Genomic DNA, 17543 nt, shown 5'->3' with positions numbered 1-17543 from the left:
TCCAGAAAGTTCAAGCTGTTGTAAGCAAAGTCCTCGACTTCCTAGTAAACTCATTTACAAGCGTTTACAGCATTGTTTTCTCAAATTCAAATCAATTCAGAAATTTGAATTGTTAAGTGTTACACGGACCACGCCACCACTTGCCTATAAATTCTTTTCAGCACCTACTGCTACACTGGGCTGCCACGATTTGATCAAAATTAGGTCTTCGCTACCTGAGGATGGTTCTGTATGAATATGACTTTACCTGATAAAAATTAACTAGTAAAATTCACTAAAAAGACTAGTAAATTTTCTGTCCATACAATCAACTACAATTAAAAGTAGTCTTAATAGGTATTACGTAGATTTACTAGATAACATCAATAAATCTAGAATTTAAAAGTAACTTTCACTAGGTTAATAGGTATATACACCATAGGCGTCGGAACCCCCCATCCCCCCACTTTTTTTGCAAAGATAGACGTTACCATGTGAATAATAGGAATTGAAAAAAAATTAAATTGGGGCTTAGCCCCTCAAACCTTTTTACAGAGGAATAGCTCAATTTTCTCTGAATCAAACATTTAAATTGCATCACTTAGCTGTTTAATACGGAAAAAAATAACCTGAAACAGAAGAATTCGTTTATACGCTGCACCGCCGCGCCTATACTGGTACGTCATTCGTCTTGCGTATACGTTATTATGTTCCCCAAACGAAGTTTGGGAACCTATTGTTCTTAATCTGTTTCTTATTATAATTTTCCCCAAACGAAGTTGGGGAATATTGTTTTTACTCTGTTTCTTATTATGTTGTCCCGAACGAAGTCGGGGGCGACATATTGCGATTGTATGTATGAAAATTTTCTACAGGCTGTTTCTTGGAGATGGCTGGGACAATCTTCCTGAAACTTTCTTCAAAAAGATGATCAGTTAGTTGTAGTTTTGCAGTGAGGACGTTCAGCTTTAGAATGGGTACCGTTACCATGGAAAGGTGCGAAAAGTGACGAATTTTAGGTCTTCCGTCAAAAAAGGCAGGCGACATATTGCTATTAATTTGTCCGGGGGTGTTCTCTCTGTTCCCTTGAACAATCGTCATGAAACTTTGTTATATTAATGATTAGTAATTGTAGTTGTGCGTTGTGGGATTCCAATAGATTGTTGGAAGACCTGGTCTCTAAAAACGACATAGATATTGTCAATTAGAAACCCAAGCATCTTTTTAATGTCAACGTCAGATTCAGAGTACTTGTGTGTACAATCTGAATCTTTCATAACAAAATAATTTCGCAAATAACCAATAACAAGGTCAAGTAATTTACGATTTCCATTTTCACTGAAAAAAAGCTGAAAAACTTTAATTTTTCGTGGAGAGTGGTTGTGTATATTTAGTAAAATCCACTCTTTTGAAACGTCATAAATTAATTATTAAATTAAAATTAAAAAATATAATTTAAAAAAATTAATATTTAACGTAGAACCTACGTCGTATGATATCATAACTAGTGAATGTGTTTAGCCTGTGCTAGATCCATTATGGTATCATAATTAATTCAATGTCACTTTTTCCTGTACTTTACAGCTTCAATAGAAATGGTAGAAAATACTGCATTTTGAAATTCACATAATTCAATTCAAAATCATGCCGAAATAATCTTAATTCAATTTATATATTTTTTGGTTATAATGCTTAATGACAGTATATTTTCTGGAATTAGAGAATCCTGTAGGCACCTTTCATTTTAAATACTAGATCTTGACCTTAAATCAAGTTGAGAAATCCAAGACTATCTTGTGTAATGAAATTACAATGTATACATGTACAACTTACTGTAATAATGTGAATGGTATGTAGCCATTTTGAAGGAATGCACAAGTTCTTAGAAATCTTTATTAGCCAACTAAATAGTGTAATATATTGATATATTGATAAAATGTGTCTAAGTCAAATATGTACGTGTTGTAGATCGTGCGATCGTTTGTACATTTTTGTGAAATCTATCATGAATTGATGTGCATTTTTGTTACTTATTCATATTCTTGGTGTTTGATTACACTTTTTCTATCAAAATATGATATTTTTAAATAAAAAGTACAAATTTTGGTTAACATTTTTAATCTGTCAACTATATGAAAAATAATTTTCAAAGCATATTTTTACGCATTTACATAACCTATCTCTCATTAGTTAGAGGCGAAAGGTATATACTAATATCACTTTTTGTAATCATTTGGGCACGTTCTTCATCATATTAAAGATTGAAAACATTGTGACAAAGACTTCTGAAAACTATTTACAAATGCAGGGTGGAAAATTGACTAAAAAATAAACTTCATTTGCCTAATTTTTTTTAAAATGTGGATTTATCTTTTATGTCTTTAATACACACAATACAAATTATTAAAAAATATTGTTTTATTGTTCAAAAAAAAGTCTATAAAAGAGATGTTTTTGTCATCTATGTGATTTTTCATTTTCTCTTCTTGACAAGTACTATTCGCAATATGTAGTTACCATACCAAATTTCACAGGCTGTACTAGATTTAAAAAAAGGAACCATATCATGAGCTTTTAACTGATTGATAAGCAAGTTCTAATTTATCATTTTGAAAAGTTTGAAAATCTTTTGACAAACACTTTTCCGACATAGGTTCTACCTTTATATGAAACAGTTTTCGTGTTTTTTTTATTCTTGGCATATGCATACTATCAATGCATACTATCAGTACGGAATTATTAATGAGCTCATTAAATTGCAATGATTCTTAGCCCTTCTTTCGTGGTCCTGTTCCCAACCCCCACCCCGCTATTTTAGTATGGAGGTAGAGGTTGGTTCAATGACAAACTTGATTTGTAAACTTTACCCTACAATATATGTACACGATCTCTTGGAATTATTAGTCAACATTTCTACATGTATATCTTTTTTGCAAAGCGACACGGTAAATCTTGACCGTACACTTGTCTTAATTACTGAGAAATGAGAAGTTTCTTCCTATAAAAGGGAGAATCTCAAAAGAAAGGCGTATCAGTAAAAATAGGAATAGGAATTGTCTCCCTTTTTTGAAAAAAAAATCTTACTGATTTGACCAATACAAAACTCCCAAAAATCAAGAATACTATCCCCTCCCGGATCTCGATTTCAAGTTGTACATCAATGACCCGTATTAGCTTTCCAATATTTGGCAAAACGGTTTTAATTCATGATGTACCAGAAGAACTAAAAAATCAAAAAAACCAACCTTGAACACTTTATTACGCATATAATAAGAGTTTATGTAAAATATAGCCTTTTACAAAACTCAAACGATAATATCGCAGAAAAAATTCAAATTACATTTTACCTGGAAAACTTGACTACATTTACGTCGTTTAGTTCAGATTCGTAACCCCAGGGCAAACGGAGAAGGACGAGGAGGGGTCGGACCTAAGGCTGATTGACGTTAAACTGTCATATATAAGTACCACAGTAGCTTCGATCAAATCACTGAGAACCAACTCAGGGAAAGGGATAAAATGTTTATCCGGACATTTTTCGTCGTTGTACTCCTACTTCAGTATGGACAGGTAAGACATATTCTTTAGTCATAATTATATTTTTTACCCATCGTTTTCCAATCTATGTGCATTTTAACTTATAAGCGAATAAGATTTAAAATCTACATAAATACTTCATGCAAAAAATCAGATTCTTCTGCATTCATTCGAATCTTATACCTATTCAATATTTTACCATCTTCGCCAGCCAAGGGTTTCCGATCCGAAATCTACTCTAAAATAAATTTCGGATCGAAAACCCTTGTCTAGTAAAAATGATATTTTTAATGCATTACTCTTTCACCAACTCAATACATTATTATATTTACTTTGGGGAAAATCAAATATGGTTTTGCCTTCGTTTTGAAATATTACTCACCCCAACTTTTAATGTAATTTCACGATCTTTCTTTTTTCTCCGTCAAGGAAATATTACTTTTTTAGTGGTCAATAAAACCTCAATATTTTTTTTAACAAAAAGATAACCCCCATGCACCCACCAAGAAAAACGCAATTTTAGTAAATCGTTGAGAGTTTAAAATAATCTGAACGGCTATGTCAAAGAGTACTTTTTGTTTTTACACAGACATCCGGTGGCTGGTTGAAAAATCGCAGAAAATACTATCAATGTAAGTTAACCATTATATTGACTGCTGCTGTAGATTTATACCTATATATTTTACCACAAATATCATGAAATTCAACAGCAGTTAGTGCTTTTTAGCAACTATTTATCAAATAGTATAATTTATTTCTAAATCATTATTTATTTAACTACTGAATTGCTATGATTACATAGTTACTTTTAAAAAGATATGATCGAAAGAAAACTTATATGAAAAAAACTGTTACACTCTAAGTGCATTTAATCAATTTTACTATTAAAGCATGCCGTATTTTACCGGCGCCCATTGAGATATCATCCATGACAATGAAGTACTACCAATACCAACCTCTCAGCAAGCACGGCATCTACTCCTGTAGTCCTGTGAAAGACAATCTGGTCTTGGCCGTAAGAGCATGTAATGATGCGCATGTAGCACTGCTCGAGAAAGACACGGATGATGTTAAAAAATTGTATGAGATTGTCATCGGCGGATGGGGTAATACGAGGGCCGTTCAAAAATTACGCGGACTGTGTTATTATTTACTCTTACAGACGTCATATAGTTATGAAATTTCACAGAAATATGTATCTTAAAGATTCCAATAAATTTTCGGCAGAATTTTTGTATTTTTAAAAAAATCTACGAAAATTATCGCAATGTTGACATCGCTGATGAAGAGGTACGGAGCACGACAAAAAAATTGAAGCAAAAGCATGCGGAATCCAAAATTTAACTCATTATTTTCGATAATTTGCGATATTTTTTGACAATTTTCTCAAATGATTCTTTAAATTGTTCTATTATTATGTATTTAGATTTCTGACATGATATTTGAAGTACTAACAGCAATAAAGTGACCTTTCTTCGATGCGATTCCCGTGAAAACGACTCTGAAAATGACGTCTTCTGAATTGACGGCGCACAACACTTTTGTTAAATTGCGTGTGATGCTCGAGATATCGCCAACATAGATCCAAAATATGCATAATTAATCATGTAGTAAACTAGGGTATTCGTGACATTCGTCCACAAACAGCAAAATGAAATTTTAGACCGTTAGACCTCTATAAAGAGTCTATACGCGAGGGCAGAAAGATGATTATCGACGAAAACTTTATTCGGACTGTAAAGAACGTGATTGAGAGTCACCGATATCATACTCTCTTATCTCATAAATACCTGCATATTTTGGTTTTAAAACAAAAAAAAAAGAATATTCTTTACTTGTTTAATAGATTTTAAGCTTGACAAGAAATGGTGTTTGGATGTTTAGTAGATAAGGTAACTAAAACTGTGCAAGTACTCTTGGGAAAATGTTGAGAAAATTAAAGCTAAATCGCACATTTTTTATAATGACTGTGACGTCGAAGATTTTGCTGCTCCGTGACTTAATGATATGTTCTGATAAATCACTCAAAACCGATACCAATTTATAATATTTTGATATGAAATTTTGAAGACCATATAAGTAAAGATTCTTTAATATTATGTGTGACATTTTGCCCGATTATGTCGTCAAATATTTTTTCTGTGCAACAAGTCCGCGTTATTTTTGAACGGCCCTCGTACAAGATCTTGCTTAAGAACGGGAAAGCAAACAACCTGTGTGGTAAATCACCATGAAAAAGTCTTGCACTGCGATGAAGTTCGGTACTTTTGGTTCAGTTGGAACAAAGGTACGGTTAAGGTTGGTAAGGGCAAAGTCGTGGGAACGGATGAGATCCTGTCATACACTGATCCGAATCCGATCAAGATCCGGTACTTTGCGGTCAGTGGTGGATTTGGGGCCTCGGCTGATTTCTACTTTTGCAAAAATGAGAAAGGTAAAGGCAAATTATCAAATTACAAACAGCGTGACAGTTTGCTTGATGGGGCGTGCTAAAATTTTGTATGCTGGTTATCATTTTACTCATCGATTGGATCAATGAAATCAATACGAATTTGCATATGAAACTCGGAATACAACAATCCCCTGATAATATTGGCCAATCACATTGAAGGGTTGTTTACCAGTACGGCATTTGTAGTCACCAGCAACACGTGGTCAGTCAAAGCCCGTTTTCTGTCCTTAAAAAAGCATGTATAATTTATTATATTTGTCGTGATATAACCGGATGAGTTTTTGAATACGTATAAGAAAATTTAAAGAATGGAATTAGTAAGGTTACTCTGCTTCTGTTGTACTATGTACGTAGCTCTATCAATATCATCATTATAGGAAACTGAAAATTGCTTTGTCCGTTCACATGTTGCTGTGTTCTGTGTTTCATATGCAAAGTATTATTGATTCCATTGAAATCAAACATCCAATCGATGAGTAAAATGATAATCAGCATACAAAATTTTAGCACGCCCTATCAAGCAAACTGTCACGCTGTTAGTAAAATGATAATAAATATAAAGGTTTTTCATGCTGAGAACATAAAATGTATATAATTAATTTTGTATTAATTGTACCGCTTTTAAAGGAATTGCTTCATTCGATGCGGTAAAATCGTAGAATTTCATTTCCCCTTTTATATATATATATGTATACATGTTTTCTTTGAAGACTTTAGAAAATAGACACTTTAAAGTAGAATATCTGTCAGACACTTGCTGATTTAATGTGACATCAGTAGGATAATCGTATAAACAGCAAAACTAGGACAGACGTACCTTTTAAAATTTTGCAGATTCCCATGCACCAGTAATTATCTACACGCCTCCAAAGTACGAATATGAAGCCGTAGGAAATCATCTTCTGGCATCGCATGGTCGTTTTAATGGTCTCATTTTCTATGCACAAACCTGCAACGACGCTCACATTGCCCTTCTCTCTGGTGCCGACGATTCCAAGCCTCTGTATGAAATCGTCTTTGGCGGATGGGGAAATACGAAGTCTTGCTTCCGGGATAAGAAGCAGGGTCCATGTCTGGACGAACATCACGAAAAAGATATTGTAAGCTGCCATAAGTTTCTGCCTTTCTGGGTGACCTGGAAAAAGATCAAAGGGAAACTTATAATTAAGGTTGGAAAGGGAACCAATGTCAAATATGGAAAGATAATGGAATATGTCGATGCAGACCCAATCTATATCACCAATTTGGCTGTGAGTGGATGGAATAAAAAAGTGACTTTCATCTTCTGCAAACAGAAAGGTATCTTTCAAATAAACCTTTAAATTCATATGCTGCATGCAGGGTTATTTTCGCCCCATGTTATTTTCGTCCTTATTTATACTGTAGACAGGGTAATTCCCCCCCCCCATGTTATTTTCGCCCATTTGCACTAGCAAATAATTAAGTTCGCTGCTCCATTTTAAATTTCGCCAAAAACAGTTCTCATTAAGGAATAATTCTGATCAGTGTTTCTTTTAATTCGCCCCATTTTAAATTTACTCACTTGTGAGTAGGGCGCGGCGACAATTTCCTAGTACTTTAGACACCGTTAAAAAATATTCTATCACATGTAATTATAAGCGGGGAGGCAACCATTACTACATCCTCTGTACGTCGATAGTGATTGAGTCTGTCTTTCATTTTGTAACCAGAAAGATATAACTTGTAATGTAATATTTATGGTTTCTGTTAATAACTCTTGTTTAAAATCTTTCGTAACACATTTGCATAGATTAATCACTGTCGAATGTAAGTTTTATATTGTTGTGTTTTCAGGTTACTGGAAATATTACTGAAACACCTGAGGGACAATGACTGGCGTTCTAAATGATGTAATACATGTAATAATTATGTAATAAAATGTATGAAAAAAATGTTGAAATACTGTCACTGTTAATTATTTATCACCCATTGGAGGGAGAGGGTATTGCATGTATATATACATATTGGGACTAAAAAGAAATAAAACCAGTTATACACTTAAAACAAACAGCAGGAGCAAGAAAAACAAGCAAATTCAAAGAATTGTAGTCCCCAGCTTTCGGTGTCTTTGTGGGTGATATGTCATTTTTTATGACATTGTGTCAAATATGAATGCCGCCCTATCATATTTAGAAATTATCACTGAAGTTGATTTTTAAAAAAATTAGGTCAATCGTGAAGGTCAAGGGGTCAGAAATCATAATGCTCGGAAATATTTTGTCACACGTAATGTGCATGTCAAATATGGAAGCCCTATCTCTTTTCAATATATATGTATAAGGAACAAGATAGGTTTGTGAAACACAGATGACCCCGTATGGCAACACAGCAAAGATTAAACTTTTCTTAAATGCAAATCAAATATATTATTACCCAAAGTGTGATCTTCTCACAAGAAATACAATTTTGAAATACGGAATCCCTAGCACCACCTGTTCAAAAGTTATGGCCAAGGATAAATTTTTGAAAGATAGGTCAAATTCCAAGGTCAAAGGGTCAAAGTTGTTGATTTCTTAAGAAAGGTCTTGTCACAAGAATTGCATATGTGAAAGATGTAAAAATTAACCCTTACAGTTCTAGCCAAGGTTAAAATATTTTTGAAGTAGATCAAACTCCAGAGTCAAGGTTCTCAAAGGAATAACATATGTGAAGTATGAAAGCCCTAGCCCTTACCATTCAAAAGTTAAGGACAAAATTAAAGTTTTTTTTATAAGTGCACTACGGAAATCTTCAAGGTCAAGAGGTAAAAGTTGTTGGTATCAAATGAAAGGTCTTGCCACAAAAAATACTTATGTGAAATATAAAAGTCCTAGTATCTACCATTCAAATGTTGTGGCCAAGAATAGAAGAGTTTAAAGTGACAAACTCCAAGGTCAATGTCCAAGGGTCAATGTTCTTGAAATCCAATGATAGGTCTTCTTATAAAAATTACATATGTTAAGTGTGAAAGCCCTTAGTATTCAAAAGTTATGGCCAAGGTTCAAGTTTTTTCATAAGTATCAAAATCTTCGAGTCAAGGTCAAAAGGCCTAGGAATACACATGTGAAATGAAAGTCATAGCTCCACTTAAGGACATACGCAAGTACCTTACATACTGATAATTTTTCAAAATATTCTAAATTTAAACTTATATCATTACATGTTCTTAGACAAAAATAATCAGCATGTGTTACCTGAAATTTTAAAAAGATATCAAATTATCAAATTGTTTTTCATTATTCAAAGAAAAATGTACAAAAATTCCGAAACATAAGTTCCAGATGTTTTTCCATCAAAATTTGTTTTAGAAGAGGTGTTCAAAACTATATATAGACATTAAAAGTACTGCACACAGGTCCTTCACAAAGTGGAACTCTTCAACTCCAGGGAAGAACCCAATAAAATTCAAACTACGTTGCGTATTACCTTAATCAAAAGTTATGGGAAAGGTTTAAGTTTTTTTTGACGGACGGACAGACTGACGAACAGACGAATGAGATTTAATGTCACCTCAGTTTCGTGAAAGCGGGGTACAAAAATACTTGTACTGAAAGCTTTGATTTACAAGTTTTATGAATGTGACTAGCTAATAAAACCAAATCAGCTTCTCTATCTTTTATAAGAATTATTCAGTTGTGTTGAAGATGTAAAGATTGTCTTTTGATTATTCAGAAAAATCAATATCTATGATGAACTGTAGCAAATACATGAACTGAATACCAGTCCGTGACAACTCCTATGTACTTAAAATACTAATAGCAGTCAGTGCACGCATACAGAGTAAGAAATTGATTTAATCTTTTAAATGTACCATGTTGTAAATCAAGCCTATTATTTATTGCATACCTACAAGAAAGAAATGTAACAATTTTTCCATATTTATATCCTCGTCAATTTCTTTTTTCCTCAAAATCAAGCTAAAATTATATTAAGGGAATAAATAAAAAAAGAACTTGTAGACTAAAAGTATACTCGTATTCTTTCTTGTTCTAAAGATTTATATATCAAACACTGCCAAAAAATATGACCAAAAACGTGTGCATTTATTTCGTTTGGTACATATTTTGACATGTACAACATGTACAGTTGTTCATAAAAAAATTGGCGATATAATTTAACCATCATGCCTTTCGTTACACCATCATGGGATGACCAAAAAAGAAGACATTCTAGAGGTCTGTGCATTCTTTGTCTAAAGATAGGGTTTACAAATTAAAGTCCTTCGATAATTTTATTAATAAAATTTCTAATTCTTCCCTTTTGCATTTTTTTTAAAATCGGCAAAACTTATTCCAAGCATGAAAACACGTATGACTATTGCAAAAATATCAAAATAAAACAAGAGGCCCAGGGGCTACCACCTGACTCAAAATGGTCCTCCCTTTCCGCGCTCACCAATATACCTATTCATATGTTAAATATTCCAGCCCCATCCTAAATCCAAGTGTGTTGATAAGAACAAAGGTGAATACAATTTATCTGAGGATGCTTCCATTTGCGTATGACTAATAATGGCTTTGCTGTTTTAAGAAGAAAAAAATAAAGATGTTCGCCAACTTCCCTGAGGAAAAAGACTTCAACAAACTTGAATCAACACTTCTCAAGGATGTTTCCATATAAATGTAGTATGTAGTGATAAAAAAATACTCTCCTTGAATGGATGACATCCTCCATCAATGATATGAATTAATGAAGTAAATAAGTACATTTTCTATAATCAATAAACAATAATCATGCAGATACTAGTAACTGTTGACGAAGCCTGTGAAACAAGGTTAAAGGATCAAAGTTGTAGATTTCTCAAGAAAAGTCTTGTCACAAGGATTGCATATGTGAAAGATGTAAAACCTAACCCTAACAGTTCAAAAGTTATAGCCAAGGTTAAAATATTTTTGAAGTAGATCAAACTCCAGGGTCAAGGTTATTCTTGATATCCAATGAAAGGTCTTCTCACAAGGATAACATATTTGAAATATGAAAGCCCTAGCCCTTACCATTCAAAAGTTAGGGACAGATTTAAAGTTTCTTTATAAGTGTACTACGGAAATCTTCAACGTCAAGAGGTAAAAGTTGTTGGTATCAAATGAAAGGTCTTGCCACACGAAATACATATGTGAAATATAAAAGTCCTAGTATCTACCATTCAAATGTTGTGGCCAAGGTTAAAGACTTTAAAGTGTCCAACTCCAAGGTCAATGTCCAAGGGTCAATGTTCTTGAAATCCAATGATAGATCTTTTTATAAGAATTACATATGTTAAGCATGAAAGCCCTTAGCATTCAAGAGTTATGGCTAAGTTTCAAGTTTTTTCATAAGTATGAAAATCTCTGAGTCAAGGTCATAAGGTCTAGGAATACACATGTGAAATATGAAAGTCATAGCTCCACTTAAGGACATACGCAAGTTCCTTACATACTGATAATTTTTCAAGATATTCTAAATTTAAACTTATACCATTACATGCTCTTAGACAAAATAATCAGCATGTGTTACCAAAAATTTGAAAAGATGTCAAATTATGAAAATTTTTGCATTATTCAAAGAAAAATGTACAAAAACTACGAAACATAAATTCAAGATATTTTTTTCATCAAAATTTGTTTTAGAAGAGGTGTACAAATCCATATATAGACATTAAAAGTATTGCACACAGGTCCTTCACAAAGTGGAACTCTCCCACTCCAGGGAAGAACCCAATAAAATTCAAACTACGTTGCGTTTTACCTTAATTAAAAGTTATGGGCAAGGTTAAAGTTTTTTATGACGGACGGACAGACCGACGGACAGACAAATGAGATTTAATGTCACCTCACTTTCGTAAAAGCGGGGTACAAAAATACTTGTACTGAAAGCTTTGATTTATACAAGTTTCATGAATGTGACTACTGAGCCTATCAAAACCGAATCAGCCTCTCTATCTTTTATAAGAATTATTCAGTTGTGTTGAAGATGTAAAGATTGTCTTCTGATTATTCAGAAAAATCAATATCTATGATGAACTCTAGCAAATACATGTACTAAATACTCGTCGGTGACAACTCTTATGTACTTAAAATACTAATAGCAATCAGAGCACATTCCCCCAGGTAAGCCCCAATTTTCAATGCCTATATTATGTTTATCTTTGCAAAATGTTTGTGTACCTAAGCCCCCTCCCTCACGGTACCGATGCCTATGCTACACCCAAATATAGGACTCCAAAGTGCGATGGGACTCTAAAGTCCGATGGTCACGCCAAAGTCCGATGGTCTGCGCCAAACCCCGATGGCTTGACACGCCAAAGTTCCAAGTCAAGGTCAAAAGGTCAAGGAATGCACATGTGAAATATGAAAGTCATAGCTCCACTTAAGGACATACGCAAGTACCTTACATATTGATAATTTTTCAAGATATTCTAAATTTTAACTAATACCAGTACATGTTCTAAGACAAATTAATCAGCATGGTTAGCAGAAAATTTGAAAAGATATCAAATTATGAAAATTTTTGCATTATTCAAAGAAAAATGTACAAAAATTACGAAACATAAATTCCAGATATTTTTCCATGAAAATTTGTTTTAGAAGAGGTGTACAAATACTTATTGCGTGGACCCTGAGGTCCACGCTGTAAATATATAAGCGAGGTTAAACCGGATGCCATGGGCAAACGACAGGCTACGCATGCTCGAGAATGCTAGAGAGTTGGAATTAAAATGTGCCGTTCATTGGCAAATCGCGCTTTTAAACCTGCATATTGCATTTATACATATTCATTGGCGATCCGATTTCTCTATTTTACATATACTTTTATATACAAACTAAACATTGATTCTATGGTACAAGCAGTTAAAAAATAGGAAGAACTTGCTGTTTATAGATACATGTACATAGACTTAAAAACTTGAATGAAAAACGTCATTCAACTACTAGTTCTAGCTTTTAAAAGATAGAACAATTTTTCACCGGCATTAGTTTTGTGTATCAAGGCTCGCAACATAATCTAATATTTCAGCAATCTAAATATCGTTTGATAGAGGTCTGTAGTAACGGTTTTTAATTGGGGGGTGCTATTTTTCGCATGATAGATTTCTTCCGTATAAATCCAATTCAAGTCCCAGCCAGTATGGGTTACACGTATCAAAATACACGTAGCCCGATTTTTTAAACTGACAAAACTAAAGGCCGCTAATCAGAGATAAAAATTTAACAATTTTGCTTTGAGACTACAATCAGTCATATGTAGGCAGATATTGTAGAACATGTGAACAAACCAACATGGATATTCCCTACACCTAGACTTTTTCTTAATTGAATTTAAGTTAGAAAAACATGCATATGGTCCACGTATTGCAGTCCTTTTTTAAAGGACAGCAACTTGTATATACATTAAAAGTATTGCACACAGGCCCTTCACAAAGTGGAACTCTTCCACTCCAGGGAAGAACCCAATAAAATTCAAACTACGTTGCGTATTACCTTAATCAAAAGTTATGGGAAAGGTTTAAGTTTTTTGTGACGGACGGACAGACTGACGGACAGACGAATGAGATTTAATGTCACCTCACTTTTGTGAAAGCGGGGTACAAAAAATACTTGTACTGAAAGCTTTGATTTACAAGTTTTATGAATGTGACTAGCCTATTAAAACCGAATCAGCTTCTCTATCTTTTATAGAATTATTCAGTTGTGTTGAAGATGTAAAGATTTTTTTTTTGATTATTCAGAAAAATCAATATCTATGATGAACTGTAGCAAATACATGAACTAAATACCAATCCGTGACAACTCCTATGTACTTAAAATACTAATAACAGTCAGTGCACGCATACAGAGTTGGAAATTGATTTAATATCTCTGGTGCATGTATCTTTTGAATGTATCAAGTTGTAAATCAAGACTATTATTTCTTGCATACCTACAAGAAAGAAATGTAATAATTATTCCCAACATATCTATTTTTTCGTCAATTTCTTTTTTCCTCAAAATCACGCTAAAATTATATTTAGGGAATAAATAACAAAAAAAAACTTGTAGACTACATAAGTGTATTTTTTTTAGTCTTAAAGACTTATAAATCAAACATAGCACAAAAATATGACCAAAAACGTGTGTTTTTATTTCGTTTGGCGCATAATTATTTTGACACACATGTACAGTTGTTTGTTAAAAATTTGGCGTAATAATATTATCATCATGCCTTTCGTTACACCATCATGGGATGACCAAAAAAGAAGACATTCTAGAGGTCTGTGCATTCTTCCTCTAAAGATAGGGTTTACAAATTAAAGTCCTTCAAATAATTTTTTAAATAAAATTTCTAATTCTTCCCTTTTGCATTTTTTTAAAATCGGCAAAACTTTTTCCAAACATGAAAACACGTATGACTATTGCAAAAATATCAAAATAAAACAAGAGGCCCAGGGGCTACCACCTGACTCAAAATGGTCCTCCCGTTCTTCGCTCACCAATATACCTATTCATATGTTAAATATTCCAGCCCCATCCTAAATCCAAGTGTGTTGATAAGAACAAAGGTGAATACAATTTATCTGAGGATGCTTCCATTTGCGTATGACTAAAAATGGCTTTGCTGTTTTAAGAAGAAAAAAATAAAGATGTTCGCCAACTTCTCTGAGGAAAACGACTTCAACAAACTTGAATCAACACTTCTCAAGGATGTTTCCATATAAATGTAGCATGTAGTGTTAAAAAAAATAATCTCCTTGAATGAATAACATCCTCCATCAATGATATGAATTAATGAAGCAAATAAGTACATTGCCTATAATCAATAAACAATAATCATGCAGATACTAGTAACTGTTGATGAAGCCTATGAATCATGGAAGAATATCCCGTCTCTCCCAAATCTTTTTTTCTTTTTATGTCTCCCCGAACGAAGTCGGGGGCGACATATTGCGATTGTACACATGAATCTCCAGGCTGTTTCTCGGAGATGGCAGGGACAATCTTCCTGAAACTTTCCTCAAAAGATGATCAGTAGTAACTGTTGTAGTTTTGCAGTGAGGACGTTCAGCTTTAGAATGGATACCGTTACCATGGAAAGATGCGAAAAGTGACGAATTTTAGGTCTTCCGTCAAAAAAGGCGGGCGACATATTGCTACATGTATTATTTTGTCCGGGAGTGCTCTCTCTGTTCCCTTGAACAATCGTCATGAAACTTTGTTATATTAATGATTAATAATTGTAGTTGTGCGATTCGCATTTAAAAAAATCAAATTATCAATAGTTGCCATGGAAATAGGGGAACAGTTCGGGCGACATACGCTATTGCTTTCAATAGCAGACTCTCTAGTTATGTCGTCCCGACGAAGTCGGGGGCGACATGTTAAGATTGTACGCATGTTTTTGTTCTTCGGGCTGTTTCTCGGAGATGGCTGGGAAAATCTCTGAAACTTTCCTCAAAGGACGATCATTGGTGGTAGTTTTGTTGTGTGGTCATTCAGTTTCAAAATGGCTACCGTTGCCATGGAAACCTGCAAAAAGCGACAAATTTTGTCTGGGAGTTTTCTCTCTGGTCCTCTGAGCATTCGTCATGAAACTTTATTGATTTAATGATTACTATCTTTATTTGTCGATCTGCATTTAAAAATTGCAATTGTCAATAGTTGCCATGGAAACAAAGGAAAAGTGAAAATTCTTTAACTTTGATTTTTAAATCAAAGTACTGATAGGACTGATACGAGTTGATGGTTGTCGAAGCTTAGCTAATGGGTATTGTTTTAGTGATGAAAAAATAAAAAATAGTTATGTTGCCCAGAACGAAGTCGGGGGCGACATACTAAGATTGTACGCATGTTTTTGTTTTCCAGGCTGTTTCTCGGAATTGGCTGGGACAATCTTCCTGAAACTTTCCTCAAAAGACGATCACTTGTTGTAGTTTTGTTGTGTGGTCATTCAGTTTCAAAATGGCTACCGTTGTCAAGGAAACGTGTGAAAAATAGCGAATTTTGTCCAGAAGTGTTCATTCTTGCCCTTTGAACATTCATCATGAAACTTTCTGATATTGATGATTAGTAATTGTAGCTGTGCAATTCGCATTTAAATTTTTCAAATAATCGATTGTTGCCATGGTAACCAGAGGAAAGTGAAAATTATTTAACTTTGATTTTTAAATCAAAGTACTGAAAGGACTGATACGAGTTGATGCTTGTCCAAGCTTAACTAAAGGGTTTTTTTAGTGATGAAAAAAATCTAACACAAAGTCTTGTCCTTTTATTCATCATAATCTATATCATTTTGCAATTTAACAGATCTTAGTCCATAGTGACTTTTGTTCATTTACCTGGGTACTGTTTTGTCTGCGGAGAGAATTTATTGGAGATCACTGTAATGATCACGATGTAGAATAAAAAACCTTTTTATTATTTATGTACAGCATTATGTTACAAATGAAAACGATTTGTGGAATTTAACTTTTCTTTCAATGGCATTTATTACATTTAAGCGCGCAACATGATGCAACACATAAACCATTAAAAAACAAGAGAGAAACTTTCTGTATTCCAGTGGCTGACTCTCAGCTTTTTTGAAAAAGCTAACCTTGTTGTAGTTTTGTTGTGTGGTCATTCAGTTTCAAAATGGCTACCGTTGCCATGGAAACCTGCAAAAGGCGACACATTTTGTCCGGGAACATTCTGTTTTTCTCATTCGTTTGAAACTTTATTATTTATTATTATTATTGCATTTGTGCGATCTGCACTAAAAATTGCAAATTGTCAATAGTCGGGGAACATATAAGATTGTACGCATGTTTTTGTTTTCCAGGCTGTTTCTCGGAATTGGCTTTGGGACATTATTCCTTTTCCTCAACAGACTGTTTTGTAGTTTTGTTGTGTCATTATTTTTCTTGTCAAGGAAAATTGTGAAAAATAGCGAATTTTGTAAAGTACACATCCTTTGAACATTCATCATGAAACTTTCTGATATTGATGATTAGTAATTGTAGTTGTGCGATGCATTTAAAAAAATCAAATTATCAATAGTTGCCATGGAAATAGGTCAGTTTTGCGTGCACGCTATTGCTTGCAATAGCGCGCACGTGCAACCGTGAAATGACCGACATATGCTTGAAATTGCACGTAACTTTTAGGACTTTTACGAGTTGATGGTTGTCCATATTTAAATATATAGGTATTGTTTTAGTGATGAAAAAATGACAGTCTTGTTCAGTTCGGGGCGACATACGCTATTGCCTGCAATAGCAGACTTTCTAGTTCTTGCAAGAGCGCGCACGTGCAACACGTAAAATGACCAATGTAATAGATATAGCCGTAACTTCTCTATTTTTTAAATTTTTTTATGAAACCCATAATGTGAGGATATATTAGTAGCATAGACATGATGACATGGTCAAAATAGCAAGATCTTATTTCAATCAACTCAATAATTTCAAATTTCCCTTATCAAGCTTAGGGGGTCGGAAAAGATCTTTTCAGAGATCTTGGTGCGAGAAATGGAAACGGCTGCACTATGATGTGTCATAAGATGCAGCATTTTGTTTCTGTTGTATATAAGCTTACAAGGGTGGTATGTTGTCAAATCATAAAAAGGGAAGGCATTTTTGTCAACG

General features: G+C 33.7%; 1 protein-coding gene across 1 annotated transcript; it reads left to right on the top strand.

Annotated features, from left to right (window-relative positions):
- Window positions 1-3385: 3385 nt before the first annotated feature.
- LOC134274733 (uncharacterized) lies at window positions 3386-7855 on the top strand. Its single transcript, XM_062756971.1, has 7 exons — window positions 3386-3549; window positions 4106-4148; window positions 4407-4636; window positions 5404-5408; window positions 5700-5950; window positions 6803-7267; window positions 7784-7855. The coding sequence occupies exons 1-7, from the start codon at window positions 3499-3501 to the stop codon at window positions 7801-7803; spliced, it is 1065 nt and encodes a 354-aa protein (XP_062612955.1). The 5' UTR covers window positions 3386-3498; the 3' UTR covers window positions 7804-7855.
- Window positions 7856-17543: the final 9688 nt, after the last annotated feature.

The sequence above is a fragment of the Saccostrea cucullata genome, unplaced genomic scaffold (assembly GCF_032062105.1).
Source record: "Saccostrea cucullata isolate Sc308-1 unplaced genomic scaffold, CSIRO_AGI_Scuc_v1 ctg72, whole genome shotgun sequence".
NCBI lineage: Eukaryota > Metazoa > Mollusca > Bivalvia > Ostreida > Ostreidae > Saccostrea > Saccostrea cuccullata.
This window is presented reverse-complemented; position numbering and strand designations above follow the sequence as displayed.

What these genes read in the sequence shown, in the direction of transcription:
- LOC134274733 (XM_062756971.1), top strand. Translation starts at nt 3,499, where the DNA reads ATGTTTATCCGGACATTTTTCGTCGTTGTACTCCTACTTCAGTATGGA. An exon ending in TCCTACTTCAGTATGGACAG is followed by an intron (nt 3,550 to 4,105) that starts GTAAGACATATT and finishes GTTTTTACACAG; the next exon opens with ACATCCGGTGGCTGGTTGAA. An exon ending in TCGCAGAAAATACTATCAAT is followed by an intron (nt 4,149 to 4,406) that starts GTAAGTTAACCA and finishes TTACTATTAAAG; the next exon opens with CATGCCGTATTTTACCGGCG.